We start from the raw sequence: 15599 nt of genomic DNA, 5'->3' as shown, positions 1-15599 counted from the left end.
GCATAGTTCTTTCAGAAAAAAAATATGTTCTCGATTGTAAATTAATATGTTACCTAAAGAATACTGATACTGTGTTCAATGAAATTGAAGGTAAGTATCATGTTTGCTTGTAAATAGGTTTCTTATTAACCTCATTGTAAAAATATTAATTTATTAAATTTCGAAAAATTTACATTACATCACTGTTACATTGCAAAAGGTTGCATTTGATTGGTGGTACCATGAGGTTACTGTTATATTCAATTTGCATATAATGTTGAACGTATTTTACTGTTTTCCTATATGTCCCATGCCAAATGCAATTTCCAGTTTTTGTCATACATCTAAAAATACGAACATAAATAAGTTAATGTATTATCTTTAATATCATTTTTATTTATCAATCATAACTGAGTAAAATGATATCTATTCCCCGAATCCTCTGTGTTATATTACTCAAAATCCACCTATTACAAGGGTGTGCGTATGAAATTTGCATAATAGATTACCTATGCATGGTTTTCAATAATACATGTAAATCTTCGATGCGTCTTTTCTCCGGGAGCATGCTAAGAAATGTCGCAAGCGATAAAAAGTCTACTTCATTCACGATTTTAGAATTAGTGATCCACGTTTGTATTTGTATTTTTACCTGCAACCGTGTATTTTATATTTGCATTAATTCTACAAAATTTATGTTTAAACGGATGACATGATGACCAGCCGGATTATCAAGCATGCATATCAAGCATTCACTCCTTCATAAGTGACTTGCTTGAAATTAAATACCATCTGATCGCTTTAACATTTTTTAATCCACCCGACAAAATGTATCAAAGAAAGAAAATAATCTATAGTGATAAATAACAGCTACCTGTTTCAGAGGTAGATTAAGTAAACGATTTACGAGGTCAATTAAAATATCTTGATGTTGGTTCGCGCTGTCATTATCTTCTGAGATAGTACGATTATGAGAAAGAATAGCCTCCGTGTCATCCTCAGTAATTTGATCATTCACAGAGTCGGTTTTTTCCACGGGAGGCATTATGAATCTTGCAATACCAGTATTAGTTTTATTCTTCGATATCTGTTCAAGTTCATTTACGTTTTTCAATGCTTTGTTTAACGTTTGTCCGTTCTTTCTTTTATTTTTAGAATGTGTCGCTTTGCCATTTTTATTGCTATTTTTATTTTTGGAATTAGGTTCCCCTTTTTTAATCTGTTTCGTGTTTTCGTTATTTCTTACAAATCCATTACTATTCATACCATCCTTTCTTATTTTCGAATTGTATTCTGCCTTTTTAGCAGTGCAATACATTTGAACATCGCGTCTTAGATCTTCCGATAATGCAGCTAAAAATTCTGGATCCACTTGCGAATAAGATATATTTTGCTCATCGCATTTAATTTCTGTAGAAATTGCTGCTTTACTGGTTGAAGATTTACTATTTTTATTGGTATTCGCATTCGTTTGATTTTTATTAGCACTGTATTCATTAAGAATTTCATTTCGTATATCTTCAGGTAGTTCTATTAAAACAGACATATCTATCTCGTGAATAGGTGGCATTTCCACCTTTGGCCTGGAAATGCCAGGTTTTATTTGTTTAAAAAAATTCTCATGATGCATTTGCACACTTTTCTGTGGCTGTGTTTTGTTCGTATTTTGTACGCTAACAGTACCTCCATCTTTATTATCATCTGATAATCCTTTACTTTTGTTAGGATACAAAATTTCATTTCTTATTTCCTCCGGAAGTTCGGAAAAGACTGATTCGTTGATACCGGATGGAACGTGCAATTTTTGCTCATTATTAACGTCGTTAGAAATTACTGCGACAACATCCGAATGTGTTAAGGGTTGAACTTCATTGCCTTTATTTGTTTCAATAGTTGGTTGAACTGTGCTACTTGGTTTATTTTTAATGAAATTTAATAAAGTTGTACCACGGGATTTATTTTTTAATATTTCTAGTTTAGATATTTGTATACCGATGCCCCTTGCATCTTCAGGCACTTTTTGCATTTGATTCCAAAGTGTAATAACTTCCCTAAAGTAAACACGAATAAATTATTCTATTGCTTTACTCAAAAATATTAAAACGATTTTTGACTTACTTTGTTATGATATCGACATCGCTAATGGGAGAGATAAGATTTTTTGATCTCGTTATGTAATCGCATAAACCATGTCCCATAAATTTTTCAGTTTCTTTAGGTGCTTCTTTTGCTCTAATTAAAAGTTTTAAGGTGATGCATCTACCTTTTGCGTTAATTTTATTTAATCGATTACATACTTCACGACATAACTTTTTTAAAAAGTCTATTGCATCATCGTTATTTTCAAACCTTATTCCATAATTTACCTCTGCCGAAACAGATTTTCTAACGTGTTCTAGATTAAGCTTTGAATGATCTACACCGCGACACATGTTATATAATATATCACCCGTTTTTTTGCCAAATTCTTTCTGTAACGTCGGCAATGAGATTGCTTGTAACTCTGCACATGTCCGTACATTAAGATTCTTTAATTTATGTGTTGTTGTCCACCCAACTCCTAATTTAAATAATTAAGATTGTTAAACAAATATAGGATATACATAGCATTATTAATTAACTGAATTAACCCCCAAAATACCCTACCTGGCAAGTCTTGCACGTTGAAGGTGCTAACACAATCATTAATATGTTCCTGTTGTATATAAAACTGACCATCTGGCTTTGCTTTTCTTGTTGCTAATCTTGCCAACAATTTATTACTTCCAAACCCTGTTGATACAGGACAGCCAGTTTTCTCTTTTATTTCCTGTCGAATTATAGTTGCAAATTCCATTGGTGTTAAAGAAGATTCTTCCAATATTTTTGTACAGTCTGCATACATTTCATCACAACTAGCTGCTTCAATATCTAATGTGTATGATGCTACAATATCGTACAACATGTAGGAAACTTCTGTATAGCCTTCAAAATTATATGGTATTGGTTTTAAATTAGGACATATTTTTAATGCCTCTCCTAAGAACATGCCATTTTTTACGCCAGCTTTCCTTGCTTCATAAGAGCAAGATGCTATTTCTGATAATGAACCGTGTTCTCCATCCTTATTGCCTTTTGCATGTGTTACTGCAATCGGTAGGCCTCTCAACTCTGGCCTATCTCTAAGACCAACTGAGACAAAGAAGCAATCCATATCTATGTGCATTATAATACAATCTTGACTATCTATTATCTTGTTTTCCTCTCGTAAATCATTTGGGACGATATTAAATGCTAATTGAGAACCAAATAATGATCTATTCAATCTAATATCTTTTAATCTAATAAGACCTGGAAATTCTCCGTTATTTTTATCTCTCAGTTCATTAACATACTCTTTAAATGTTGCTCCCATTGTTGCAATGTGATGTAATCGTGAATTATTATAAAATTCTGATATGAATTCTGAATTTTTTGTTGAATGAGTATCTTTTGAACTCATTGGTAATGCAGGATTGAAGGTATTTTCTTGTATAGAAGTATGTTTTACTGTTTCAGTTCTACTATTACCAATTTTTAAACTATTTACTTCATTATTTCTTTGTATATTATGTGTTTGAAAAGTATCATCTGTTTTATTTCCTGTATTTTGTATTGCACACTTTAATTGTAGTTGTACATCTGTACAATGAGAATAAAGCAAATACTTTTGAAAATTTAAAATTCTACCAGCCTTTATACTATCCATAATCCATTCAGTTTTACATATGGGAATTGGGTTTTGACTTTTCCTATATAACATTATTTTTGAATATGGCAAATTAGATGCAATAATATGAGTTGTTGCTTTTGGCCTCATATAGTGGTGATATGTGCCCCCATGTTGCATCATTAAATGACGAAGTTCATCTGCAGTTGGATTAGTATAACCATTTACGAAAATTGCTATTCCTTCAAATATATTAGATGATTTAATTTCATTGTCTGCTTCATTGTGAAATTGTTCTTCTAATTTCGCTTGCTTTGCAGCCATGTATCCACCCTAAAATTATCCCATTATTCTATTCTACATTTAATTTGTTTACTTTTATTAAAAAGTTTTAAATGTCTTTTACATACCCAATCTTCAAATCCATCTTCCCCCCAAGCTTTGCTTTTCCTTTTTCTTGACATTATAACAAATTTTATATCATATAACTGGAGTATGAAATTCTTTAAAATGAAACTATCATATAATTATCGTATTCCATATCTATATACACCGATTTTTTATATTTGATAAAAATATTCATTCCCATATAACCTTATGCAAATGAAATACCTTGTTGAACATTCTGAATGTAATTTAAATACACGAACCAACCATTTAAATAGCATTGAAAATATAATGTTATATAGAACAGAAATTATTCATATTAATTAGTTTTCAATATTACACGTAACATTGCAACCCTTGCGATAAATATAATACGTAACGATAAATCACTTCATGCTGTCTACATATTAACCACTTGTATTAAACGCTCGATTCATACGATTCTTCTGGGAAGAGTTATTAGATAGTTTATTTATCTCTCATTGAAGACCACATTAATATACACAAAAATAACTTTTTTCGTTTATTAAACAATTATATATACAATTTAAGTAGTATATATATACATGTAAAACTGATAGTAACTATATACTCGTTACTTAATATTTATACATCCCAATGTCTCATTCGTAGTTTCAAATTTTATGAAATGATATTTATTGTAAACAATTTATAATTTCGTAATATTAAGTTTTTATACATATGTGTAGATATAAAGTCATAAAATATAGTTTTTATAATAACAAATAAAAAAATAAAAATCATATAAAACGACACTTTATCTGCGAAGAATGTTAGTAGAATGTATTGTTTTCATAAAGCAGTAAGAAGATTTGTTTATCGACGTAAACACGTGTATGACTTGTTACGTATGTATATACTATAACCTAATCTTTGACGAACTTTAAGGTGAGGTTAGCATAAGTTATCAAGGTATCCAACATTTAAAATATAAAATTATTATTGTGCGTGCATTATATACGAATACATGAATAATGTCTATCAAATATTAATACACAAACAAAAGCTATATTGAAAGAGTGAACATTCAGTCTAAGCATATAACTTGGAAAAGGTTAGATATAAAACAAAATATTGGCAAAAATGCTGCTTAGACATTTTGAAAATTTACTGCATGCTTGTGTATTAAAGTGCATCATATGTTCTGTAAAAATCACGCATTTGTTCTACAAAAACAAATGTCAAGACAGTATGTGGACCTAGACGAGCATAATAAGGAAAGAAACCTTTCCACAATGAAAATATTCCTTCATTTCGGCACACCTGAATTATAACATCTATTGCACCTTTAAATTCTGGTTTACCATCCACAATTTTCATATTTTGAATCCTGCAAGTCATCAATAATGCAAAGTGTGAAAGCGTTTTCATTAACTGTTTCACTAATTTACTTTTTTTGAAACTTTACCTTGTTTTAGCAATATCAACTGGCATAGAGGCAGCGGTAGTTACTAAACCTGATATCATAGAACTTACAAAATGTAATGTAATATTGTTTTCAAAATATCCTATCCAAATATATAAAAAAACATTATCCTAGTGTTAATCATTTGATTCTTACTTATTTACATGTTTACAAACCAGTGTTAAGTAACATTTCTTTAGACTGAGAATATGATGCCAATTGAGCTGCATTTACAACCATAGCCCTTCCCATTGTTGGAATGGTACCTCTCCACAATGCTAAAAAGCCCTCCTCTTTGACTATTCGAACTAATGCGTTAAATGCATTTTTATAATTGCGTCTCTCAGCTAAAAATACATCATTGCTAAGGATTGGAAAACCTCTGTTCAATATTCAACTAACAATAGGCGTACCAATAGGTAGTCTACCATCGGCAGTCATTCTAATTAAGGCAACTTCAGCTGGAGTACCGACAAATGCTCCTACACAACCAGCAGTACAACCTATCAATACTTTCATTATAAAATTTGGTTGGCTGTCTTTTCTAAACAAATATCACGAGAAATATTAATGACTGTATTTGGTACATGATACCTTTTTTTACATTGGCTATGTTCTCAATATACATGTACTCACGAAATTAATTGTGATAGCCATTCATATGTACCAAGTCTTGTAGTTGTATATGAAGCTTGACGCAATAAACCAGCAGATAAGCCTGCATATAAAGCTAAAGCACCCTCATTTTTTAAGATTGAAGATATTACATTTATCGTCGATGTCTTAGTACCACTTAGTTGCATTCGATTTTTTATTAAATCTAATGGTTGAACAACACATGTTGCAGCCATTCTAAAATAAAGTAATCAGTTATATTTAGCTTTCTAATCATTGATGGTAAACTGGCCATGAAACTATATAAGACTATATAGGACTATATAAACTATTCCTATATAGGAAGATATGAAAGCTAATACAGACTCTTATGTAAGTTGTAATATCTATTTTAAAATATCATCAGATACGAATATTTCATGAAAATATATACAAATATGTTAAATTTATTTTTGATAGCTAAAATTAATACTTGAATCAAAGCAAGTTGTCTTTTGCTTGAATTTCTTAAAATGTCTATGTACAATGTATATTGTGTTCTTAATCAAATGAATGAATTAAGATGATAAAAATAACAAACCCTGCTGTTCCCCCAAAAAGGAAGTTTATTGAAGTTGGCACTGTCTTTTGATTACTCATTTTAACAATATTGTATGACACTTATATTGATAATTAAAAGGTAATTTATAAATTAGATGTTGCCTAAAATGTTGTAGACGCAAACGTGATATTTACAAAATTTTAAAAGCAGAAAAATAAGCACCAGCTCAATATAGACTTGTTGAGAGCACTAAATTGATCTAAATGGAAGATTATCAAATATCCCAGAAATTCCATCCTTCGCTTACCCTTTCCCATACCAGCCCATACTGAATTATCAATTTTTTGTATTTTAGCGACATCTCGTAGCACAAAGTTACTTGTGATATGTACCACACTTGATAAAGAATTTTGATAAATTCATCTATCACTGAATTGGAACGATAATAACGACTGTGATAACGATGATAATAAAATAATACCGATAATGCAGAATTATTTTACGTAAAAATTGTTAATTATTAGTTTAATAATGATAGTTTAATTTTATAAAATTTTATTGTTTAAATTGCATATTCAAAAAATTTTTGAATGTCGATTATCGATAATAACACACATCCATGCATATATATGTACATATTTATATATGTATTAAGAGAGTGAGAGAGGGAAGGGGGAGAGGGGAGACGGTTACTTCAGATGTAAAGAGATAATAAAATCATGAAAAGAAGAGTCTTAAAATTTATTAAAACGTGTATAAAAATGAATAATATAATTTAGATATTACGTAATTTTTAATTTGTTACATTTTGTTATAAACGAACAAGAATATTCCATTGGTTCAAATTTAAATGAATCTAAATTAAATTTTTAGTATTTCTCGTCTTTACTAAATAATTAAAAAATTATTAAAAAGATATTGTTTTATTAGTTATCGTGAAATAGTCTTTCTATATTCAAATTTATCATCAAAGGAATCTATATATATACCCATACAGAATTTCTAGGAACACGATAGTTAATTCGTAATACTGTCTCACTCCCTTTATTTTGATGTAAAAGAAAGTAATAGAAAATAACTGAAAACTCACCATTCGTAGAGAGCTTCTTATTGCAGGTAGTGACCATAAGAGACGCAGATCCTAAATAGCTGCCATAGAAGAAAAGATATAGTTTAATAAATTATTAATATTACATGTGAGAACCCGTCATTTGAAAGACGAGTGAAGCACGAAGAATGAAAATTGTATTTAAAAATAGAAGAGGGAAAATTATGGAGCAAAAAAATTTGTTGGCATAGGCACGCCAAATTTCAAGAATTTTCGCATAATAGCTGCAATGAAATTATATTTAAATATTTTTCAACATTACATTAAATATTTGAAAAAACTTACCACAATCACTTCGTTTCCATGTACTGCATGTTTTCTTCACATTTCCCAACACTATGTATTTCAAATTCGCAAAATTTTTAAACAATTTGTTAAGAAATTTACGGAGATGAAAAAGTCGCGTACCGAATTAGTAACTGAAAATGTGAGGTCATGTGAACACTACGTGTGACATTCAAAAAGTTGTGCAAAAATATGAAAATATAGGGAACACTTCGATGGAAAAGATTATTCAAAATGAATTAGAGATATTTATAAATGTAAAAAATTAAATTAAAAATGTAAACTGTATTTTTCTCATTAGTTTTATGTTTATTCAATTTTATATAATTTTCATTTTAATAATTTATGAACTTTGTTGACTTAGATAGTAACCCGTCCTAAACTAACGTACGTGTGCAGTTTCCTACCGACGCGACGCGAACTTTATTAGAGTGATTTGTGAGTGTGATTGGAAAAAAGGGATGACAAGCTGCTGCAACAGGACCAACAAAAAGCACTTGAGAAAAGCTTCTTTTCGTGGACAAGTAAGTCAAGTACAATCACGTAACGTACATAATATGGTTATAAATCGGTATAAAGTAGAAAATATTGATATATATATATATATATATATATATATATATATATATATATATATATCGATCAAAGAGTAGAATATACCATGATCCTTGTTGCAAGTGCGACGCCAATGATTCCTACTTTGTTTTGTAATATGTGGCTTTCTTGTTTAAACAACGATTAATTTGACGTATTTATACAAAATATACAGAGCTATACGTAATATTAATGTATCTTTTTGAAATGTGATATTACAGCATAGTACTGAAGTTGAACATTTTTAACATATGCATACTTCGGAGAATGTGTACATACATACATACATATATGTTATGTATGTACATGATTCACGATCGAAATCTATATATATATATGAATATCGATTATGTTTTTAAAAATCTTGTTCTATATGTAGTCATTTGATCTTTTTCTATACTTGATTCATTGTTTTAATGCAACCGGGAATCCTTTTGTATCGGAACATGGCTCGGTAACAATAAGTACATATAGTCGAGATTCGAGATCGTACCGCTGATTCACAACGATATGCAAATATGACGTAAAATGGTTGCACTCATAAAAACGAATGGAAGCCATATTGAAAAATATTCCGTTACTTGTTTAAATAACATTTGAACATAATGTTCCTTCTAGAAATATTAGAGTTTAGAATAGATTATTGAATAGAATAGATTTCGATATTTTAAATCCATATGTAAAAAATATAAAATAAGATTCAAAAGTAACATGCGATTACACGAAAGAAAATTTAGACCAAACATTTCTGTAATTATTTTTATTTCTTCTTTTTTTTATAATGAGACGAGTGAACAAAGGACCAATTGTACGATACACACTGTACAGTAAGCAGATAACAATATTTACAAACGTCTGAAAGATTTTAGCAGGTTGACTCTTCTTTTGATAATCGTATTTACTGCTCAGTTTTTTGTTATACCGAAAAGAATAATATGCACATTAAATTAATAGTATTTTTCCTCTCGAAATAATTGATAAAGAGTTCGTACGTATACGATAGACGTATTTCAGCCAAGTTATTTAAAAGAGACATTTTGAAGATTATTTATTAACATTAGTATTTTCAAGATCTCATCAATCGTAATGTAATTATAAATATATTCGTATCATTTTCGAATTATATGCCTCTCTTTCTGTACAATATTTATATTTGCGATTGATATAATATAACTCGATATTTGTCGCCCCTGGAAAATTGCACTCGACAATTAGGTATAAAAACGATGTAAAATGTTTTGTTTGTACAGTATGTATGTATATGTATTTTTTCACTATTCTATCTGAACGTGGCTTTCAAAGGTGTTTTGTAATTTGATATAGCAAGTTTATACGGAAAATCATAGGCGTCAGTTACGTAGAAACCATATTCCTAGATTCTAGATTATCTTTGGTATGCAAGAATAGTGAGAACAATAAGTTTTTATTTTAAGGCCGTTGATTTTTCTAAGTTTTCTAACTAGATTGGTTAAAAAGTGTACGATAAAAAATTTCATTAAATTTAGCTATATCTCTGATAATTTGATATTTCTTTCCTTCTATGTTTGTTATAAACTTATTAACCAACAATAAGTTCATACAGGGAAGTGGTGATAGTATACATACGCCTGTATATATACGTGTATCCATACACATTATATCCGTGTATACATTAGATGCATAAATTTATGTTGTATCATATCAGATATAAATAACAATTTTCTTTTTTCTCTTCATTTTCAATCTAATAGTTAAATTAAAATTATTATACTGTACCGCGATTGCACGGTTTAGTACGTTATCCTTAAATTTCGTCAACTTGGAGCACACTGAAATGTGCGTTAAGGAATAATCATATTTTGTGCTTACTGACATTTTCATATATATTAAGATGACAAATGTTTCTTTCGTAGTTAGTTTCTCGGAAAGTGTAAAAAGTAGTAGAATACGTGAGAGTAGGTTAAATATTACAATATGTTTAGCTTGAATTATAAGGTGAGGAGCATAGAAATAGTATAACAAAATATATGAAATATTTATAAAACAGCTGCTTTCATTGACATTTGTGAAATGATGATATAATAAATACAAATATCGTACTTTACACGCTTTATCTCTATGACGTAATATATTCGAACGATTATTTTAGAAAACATTGGTATTGCATCATTGTTTGTGCGCTCAAGGAATGAGAATGTAAGTAGGTTAAACGATTGATCATCTTATGTTTCAATTCTTATATTCGTTGAAATCAAATTGTAGGTACCGAATCGTGGGTGCCCGATATCGTAAGTAGACGAATAATTTTTTGATGTTTCACAAATGACGATGAAAGATGAACGAATACAACTGTTGTGCATGGCCAAAGCCGTGCCTTATCACATATTTTTAATAGCGATATAATATTTACATTGAATTTGTTCAAGAAATACTTACAATTGGATACATCTCCCGCGTAATAATCTCGTATGATATATTCATTTTAAAATTAATCATTTGAATAACCTCCTTCATTAACGTACTTGTCTTACCTACCTTGAAATCAACATCTTTACTGCGATGATAGATACTACTTTATAATAACTACTGTCTAATTTGGACGTCAGCGGATACATCGAAATTTGTTGTGCATATTATTGCTACGCTAAAGTTTAAAACTTCGTTCTCCCCGATAGATCTTAAAGTCTTTCGAAGCGAAGACTTTGCGATATTGAACGTTGAACGTTCTTCTCACATATGTGAAAGTGAAAACACGAATGCTCTTAAGTAATACGTTTTGCTGATTTATTTACAGCAAAATTACTGCAAGAGAACATCTTTAAATAAACGACATAGTTTCTGCTAACTAGGTATAATCAATCACAGCGACACGTATGCGTATGGAATGACAGAAGCAAAAATTTTCTATAAAAGAAAGTAGATTTCCAATATTTTATATCGTTATCCGAATTTTAAACATTCTCGATAATAATATAGGAATTAGTTAAAAAATACCTTTTCAAAATATCTTTTAGATCATGAAAAAATGTACCAACAATTCACTTCGCATACGATATATTTTTTAGATTAAAATTTATGGTTGTACACGTATTCCATTCTAGAGATTCGGATCAGACGGTGAGATGTCGAGTCCCTAAATAAATGTAAAAGTCTCTCGGATGAGCAAGGTTATAGATATACTCGTACGTGTATTTATAGCTTATCAATGCTGGCGATCCTTTCATTTTTCTTTCTTTGGACATGTTTCGTGTCGTAAAAAATTCTTATATCATTGCTATACTATACAGAAATTTATTCAATTATCGTAGGATTATTTTTGGGATGAAGACAATGTCGATCATTCGTTGCTAACTATCGATTGAATTCAAGTATTCCAATCCGTAAAAAAATGACTAAACTGTTGATTCTAGATTTCATAGGAGTCGAAATACAGGTGATAAAAAATGAACGAATTTGAACACTTAAAATGAGTGGTTTTGCTTCTCGTTGCTCTATTTTAGTCATGAAATTTGTCTTTTGCTCTTGTTTCGTGTACAAACATCTTGCCTTCCTGGGTTACGTGTTCTTCTAAGGCTTATAACCCTGATATGTTTCTGGAAACGTTCAGCTATCAAAAGGATCGAATTTCAACGATCGAGATTCAGGAAGTCGGCGTAGAGTGCTAAACGCTGAATACAAAGACGCGTTCTCGGCATCGCCGGCACTAAATCTGTGCGATAACTTGTTCTTCCGAACCCACGTAGAGTTTGTTGGTTTATATAAACGAGGAATGTGTCGATCTTCATGATTATTACCGTAAACGAAATCAGCCTTTCCTGAAACAATAACTTTCCTGTATATTACAACTTTTCAAAAGACTGCAATCTAAAAATTCAACTCTACTGTTCTTGTTGCTCATTCCTCGCAATTGTATTCCTTCTAATCACAACGACGAAAAGTTTGATATTTTTAAAATACCCGTAGAATTCATATTTTAACTGTTTGCACATTTTTCGATAATAAGTGAAAAAAGAAATTAAATTCGAATGGTTACCTTGTGCGAGAGACGGTGATTGTGGCGGTGTCCCAACAATAGGTGACAAGGGTTCGTATGGCGGTGGCGGAGGAGAAGATGGCGATGGTGTAGGAGACGGTGGTTGTCTCAAAAGAGTATCCGGATCGAGTTCGAGGATCCTTAGAACTCGTTGAGGATTTGCTCGAATCCAGGACTCGAACAGATCCGCAGGCCAGTCGGTTTGCGTGGATGCATCTAACATTCTTCTAGGTGGGTCCCAACATATAGCATCGGGCGGATGAGACGAACTTCTCGTCAAAACGCCACTCCCACGACTCGCGGGCGTTGGCAAATTTGGATTACTTTGAGGCGAACACGTTAATATTTGTAGAGCTTGAATGGCATTCCTCACCTATTTTTATACGAAACAATCGGGAACGTTAGACCAGCTGAGAGTGGAACGAACGTTTACCGCAATATTTACCTCGTAACTCAACGTGGCAACGTCTTGGTGTAACGTAGAAAATTGTGTGTCGAGTCTCTCCACCGATCCTCGAATATGTTCCTCCATTGATTCTTGAGCGATTATCTGAGCCGCTCTCCCTCTTACTAGAACTCCTCTTCCGGTTCTTTTTGCTTCTCTATGATCATCCCTATTATACGATGTAGGATATTTGAAGAATTTTTTAAGAGTGAAAAAATGTGGTGAAATCTCACCTGAACTTGGCATGTCTAGGACTCGTCGTATGTAAAGGCGATTTATTTTGTGGTGATAAAGGTGAAGTCTCCCCTTCGTCAGGCATATTTTCGTCGTCTTCGCTAATCGATGGTAACGTTAACGATGGTCCGTTCATATCTGACTCTTGCTAAAGGTAGATAATTAAGAAACATTCGTATGAATTTTTGTTTGTTTTTACTCTTACTATTGGACGCTGTCAATATGAATATCGGATTTCAGAATCTTCATAGAAACAGCTAGTATACGTAACGTTTGTTTCAGCTAGTAATTTGCCATTAATTTGTACATTTTAGTATTTTACTGTTACAAGGAACGTATGGAAATGTCCAGATACTTTTGAGCGGTATTTATTATACAAGTAGATTTATGGGTTAATTTTTCAGAAAGCTCTTCAATTACCGACACTGTGATATTAAATATTAATAGTTACCTCAGCTTCGTATCCCTCTCGTATATTGTAAGTGAGATCATGTTGTATATCATTTGCAAATTCATGCTGATACTCGGGATACAGTCGAAGTACCTCGACTAATCCATGCATATTTATGCATTTCAAATCACAGTAAGTCAACGCTTTAACGTCACAACTTGATTTGACTACTACGTCTGCGGCTCCTCCGCCACCTGTTCCACCACCGTTACTGCAGTGTTGCAGATGAACGTTTATGTCACAACCTACTAGATCGCCTTTGCCTTTAAACGAAATCAAACACTGTGTGACCTCTCAGTCCTCATTTTTCGAATATAGTCAAAACTACGAACACTGTGACATCGTACCTAAAATCGCGACGACCATGTTGTTTTGCACAACTTCCATCGAGCCGTTGCATAAATAATATATGTACGAGAGTGCATCTCCTTTGTGAATTAAAAATTCGCCGGGGGCACAAAAATTATTTTTAATGCGAAGAGAAAGCAGTTTGAGACAACCCTGAGAAGCAGCTTCGAATATCGGTAAATTTAATATTTCTCGATGTAAATGCATCGAAACGTCACCCCGGAGTTCCTCGGGAAATTGTTTCAAGGTCTAAAAGCAGTAAGTCTCGCGTAATCGTGACTAATTGTGAATCACAATACGTTTGGCAATTTTATATGATACAGCGTAATCGAAAGGCTCATAATAAAAATCTCTTGTCAGATTTTTCGATCTTTTAGGCAACAGAGATCGAAATACATTGCATAGATATTACAACAGATCGTTAGAGTATTCTTTTGGTTCCCTAGAAAAGAAGAAACGCGAACAAGAATCTTTTTCTTTATAAGCCTTTGAATCATAGCGTTTACGTGGTTTACCTCGTGTATATCGATACCGTGATTTAAAGACCACATAGTTTGGAAATAGTCTTGCATTCGCTGTTTCAGTTCTTCGGGGATCTGATGCAATACGAAAAAATCCTTGAGATCCCGCAGTTTTGTTTGGTATAGCGATCTTCTAGAGTAAATTCTTTGAATAATCGCTGTCACGTTACCAAACACGACGGCATGCATCAGAGCTGTAGCATACACGATATGTACAATGTGGAAACATTTTCTATCGTAAATTTTCCATTCAAAGTTTATTCCGTATTAAATAATATTATTTCCCCCTAATACATGTGTATGCAAATTCTTATATTGATTAGATACGCGTGCGGCAACTAGTAATACTTGGTTAATTAACTTGAATAATTAATTGATAATCCTTACGGAATAATGTATAACATATTGATCAATGATGATTACTGACCACCAATGAGCATCGTGCAAATGGAGAAGAATTTTTCGGAGAATGTATTGGCCGACACATTTCCAAATCCTACCGATGTTAAACTACTGCATGTAAAGTACAACGCTGTGATGTAACTTTCCGCGTGCGTTACGTTCTCCACGGAGATTTTTAACCTTTCTGCCAGTGTGTGAATCCAGCCTGTAAAATGCGTCCGATCAAAGTCGATTCGAATGTCAGTAGTTCATTCTCTATCAAATACATCTATGATTGTCGCGTTGATATAATTGCCTTTTATGTTCTCTTTGAGCTTTTTAATCGGATATTATTCATTTACGCGAACGGATTAAACAGTAGTGTATTAAACAGTAGTGTATTAAACAGTAGTGTATTAAACAGTAGTATTACGAGAGTATGCCTAGAGGCAAACGTCTGCAGTTAAGTTATGCGATACACTTTCCCATAAGAGAAAAGTTTGCAGACTGATACGAATACAGTTCTAACTTTCTCAGGGCATCGATTCCATCTAGAACGTAGTGCTCTCCAAAACAAAATTCCT

At 31.8% G+C, this 15599-nt stretch overlaps 3 protein-coding genes and 1 long non-coding RNA gene across 9 annotated transcripts in view; 1 reads left to right on the top strand and 3 right to left on the bottom strand.

Moving 5' to 3' along the window:
• Positions 1 to 130: 130 nt before the first annotated feature.
• Positions 131 to 4842, bottom strand: LOC105665615 (DNA repair protein REV1). 2 transcript variants are annotated; one of them, XM_012315559.3, is made up of 6 exons: positions 4078 to 4842; positions 2626 to 4000; positions 2098 to 2539; positions 854 to 2030; positions 489 to 631; positions 131 to 323 (listed from the first exon to the last, which is right to left on the bottom strand). In XM_012315559.3, the coding sequence occupies exons 1-6, from the start codon at positions 4129 to 4131 to the stop codon at positions 170 to 172; spliced, it is 3345 nt and encodes a 1114-aa protein (XP_012170949.2). In that variant the 5' UTR covers positions 4132 to 4842; the 3' UTR covers positions 131 to 169. The 2 variants fall into 2 exon arrangements, with proteins under 2 accessions (XP_012170949.2, XP_020721877.2); XM_020866218.2 differs by lacking the exon at positions 489 to 631.
• A 155-nt stretch (positions 4843 to 4997) lies between these two features.
• LOC100646155 (mitochondrial 2-oxoglutarate/malate carrier protein) lies at positions 4998 to 6976 on the bottom strand. Its single transcript, XM_012315561.3, has 6 exons — positions 6676 to 6976; positions 6117 to 6332; positions 5894 to 6024; positions 5657 to 5827; positions 5484 to 5583; positions 4998 to 5405 (listed from the first exon to the last, which is right to left on the bottom strand). The coding sequence occupies exons 1-6, from the start codon at positions 6732 to 6734 to the stop codon at positions 5201 to 5203; spliced, it is 882 nt and encodes a 293-aa protein (XP_012170951.1). The 5' UTR covers positions 6735 to 6976; the 3' UTR covers positions 4998 to 5200.
• A 639-nt stretch (positions 6977 to 7615) lies between these two features.
• LOC125386209 overlaps positions 7616 to 15599 on the top strand; it is a 35940-nt gene continuing 27956 nt past the window's right edge. The window contains exon 1 of the long non-coding RNA XR_007226176.1: positions 7616 to 8553. This is a non-coding gene — a long non-coding RNA (uncharacterized LOC125386209). The remainder of the gene's footprint in view (positions 8554 to 15599) is intronic.
• Positions 9595 to 15599, bottom strand: part of LOC100646482 (potassium voltage-gated channel subfamily H member 8) — a 28661-nt gene continuing 22656 nt past the window's right edge. For 3 of the 5 annotated variants that reach the window (XM_003400157.4, XM_048411446.1, XM_048411447.1), the window contains 8 exons: positions 15062 to 15241; positions 14629 to 14828; positions 14113 to 14362; positions 13766 to 14028; positions 13314 to 13462; positions 13081 to 13249; positions 12636 to 13008; positions 9595 to 12417 (listed from right to left, as the gene is read on the bottom strand). In XM_003400157.4, coding sequence (XP_003400205.1) covers positions 12206 to 12417; positions 12636 to 13008; positions 13081 to 13249; positions 13314 to 13462; positions 13766 to 14028; positions 14113 to 14362; positions 14629 to 14828; positions 15062 to 15241 — 1796 coding nt within the window. In that variant the 3' untranslated portion in view covers positions 9595 to 12205. Of the gene's footprint in view, positions 12418 to 12635; positions 13009 to 13080; positions 13250 to 13313; positions 13463 to 13765; positions 14029 to 14112; positions 14363 to 14628; positions 14829 to 15061; positions 15242 to 15599 lie in introns of those variants that run through there. The other 2 variants (XM_048411445.1, XM_048411448.1) reach the window with 2 other exon arrangements.

This window comes from Bombus terrestris, chromosome 13, assembly GCF_910591885.1.
Source record: "Bombus terrestris chromosome 13, iyBomTerr1.2, whole genome shotgun sequence".
NCBI lineage: Eukaryota > Metazoa > Arthropoda > Insecta > Hymenoptera > Apidae > Bombus > Bombus terrestris.
Note: the sequence above shows the minus strand (reverse complement) of the source record. Positions and strands in the feature narration are given on the sequence as shown.

Bases quoted from the DNA above. Each gene is read 5' to 3' on its own strand.
- LOC105665615 (XM_012315559.3), bottom strand. From the start codon at position 4,131: ATGTCAAGAAAAAGGAAAAGCAAAGCTTGGGGGGAAGATGGATTTGAA. The intron at 2,540-2,625 runs GTAGGGTATTTT...TATTTAAATTAG, and splicing joins CAACGTGCAAGACTTGCCAG to GAGTTGGGTGGACAACAACA. The intron at 2,031-2,097 runs GTAAGTCAAAAA...TGTTTACTTTAG, and splicing joins GATGTCGATATCATAACAAA to GGAAGTTATTACACTTTGGA.
- LOC100646155 (XM_012315561.3), bottom strand. From the start codon at position 6,734: ATGAGTAATCAAAAGACAGTGCCAACTTCAATAAACTTCCTTTTTGGG. The intron at 5,828-5,893 runs GTACGCCTATTG...ATGTATTTTTAG, and splicing joins CGATGGTAGACTACCTATTG to CTGAGAGACGCAATTATAAA. The intron at 5,584-5,656 runs GTTTGTAAACAT...ATATTTGGATAG, and splicing joins AGAAATGTTACTTAACACTG to GATATTTTGAAAACAATATT.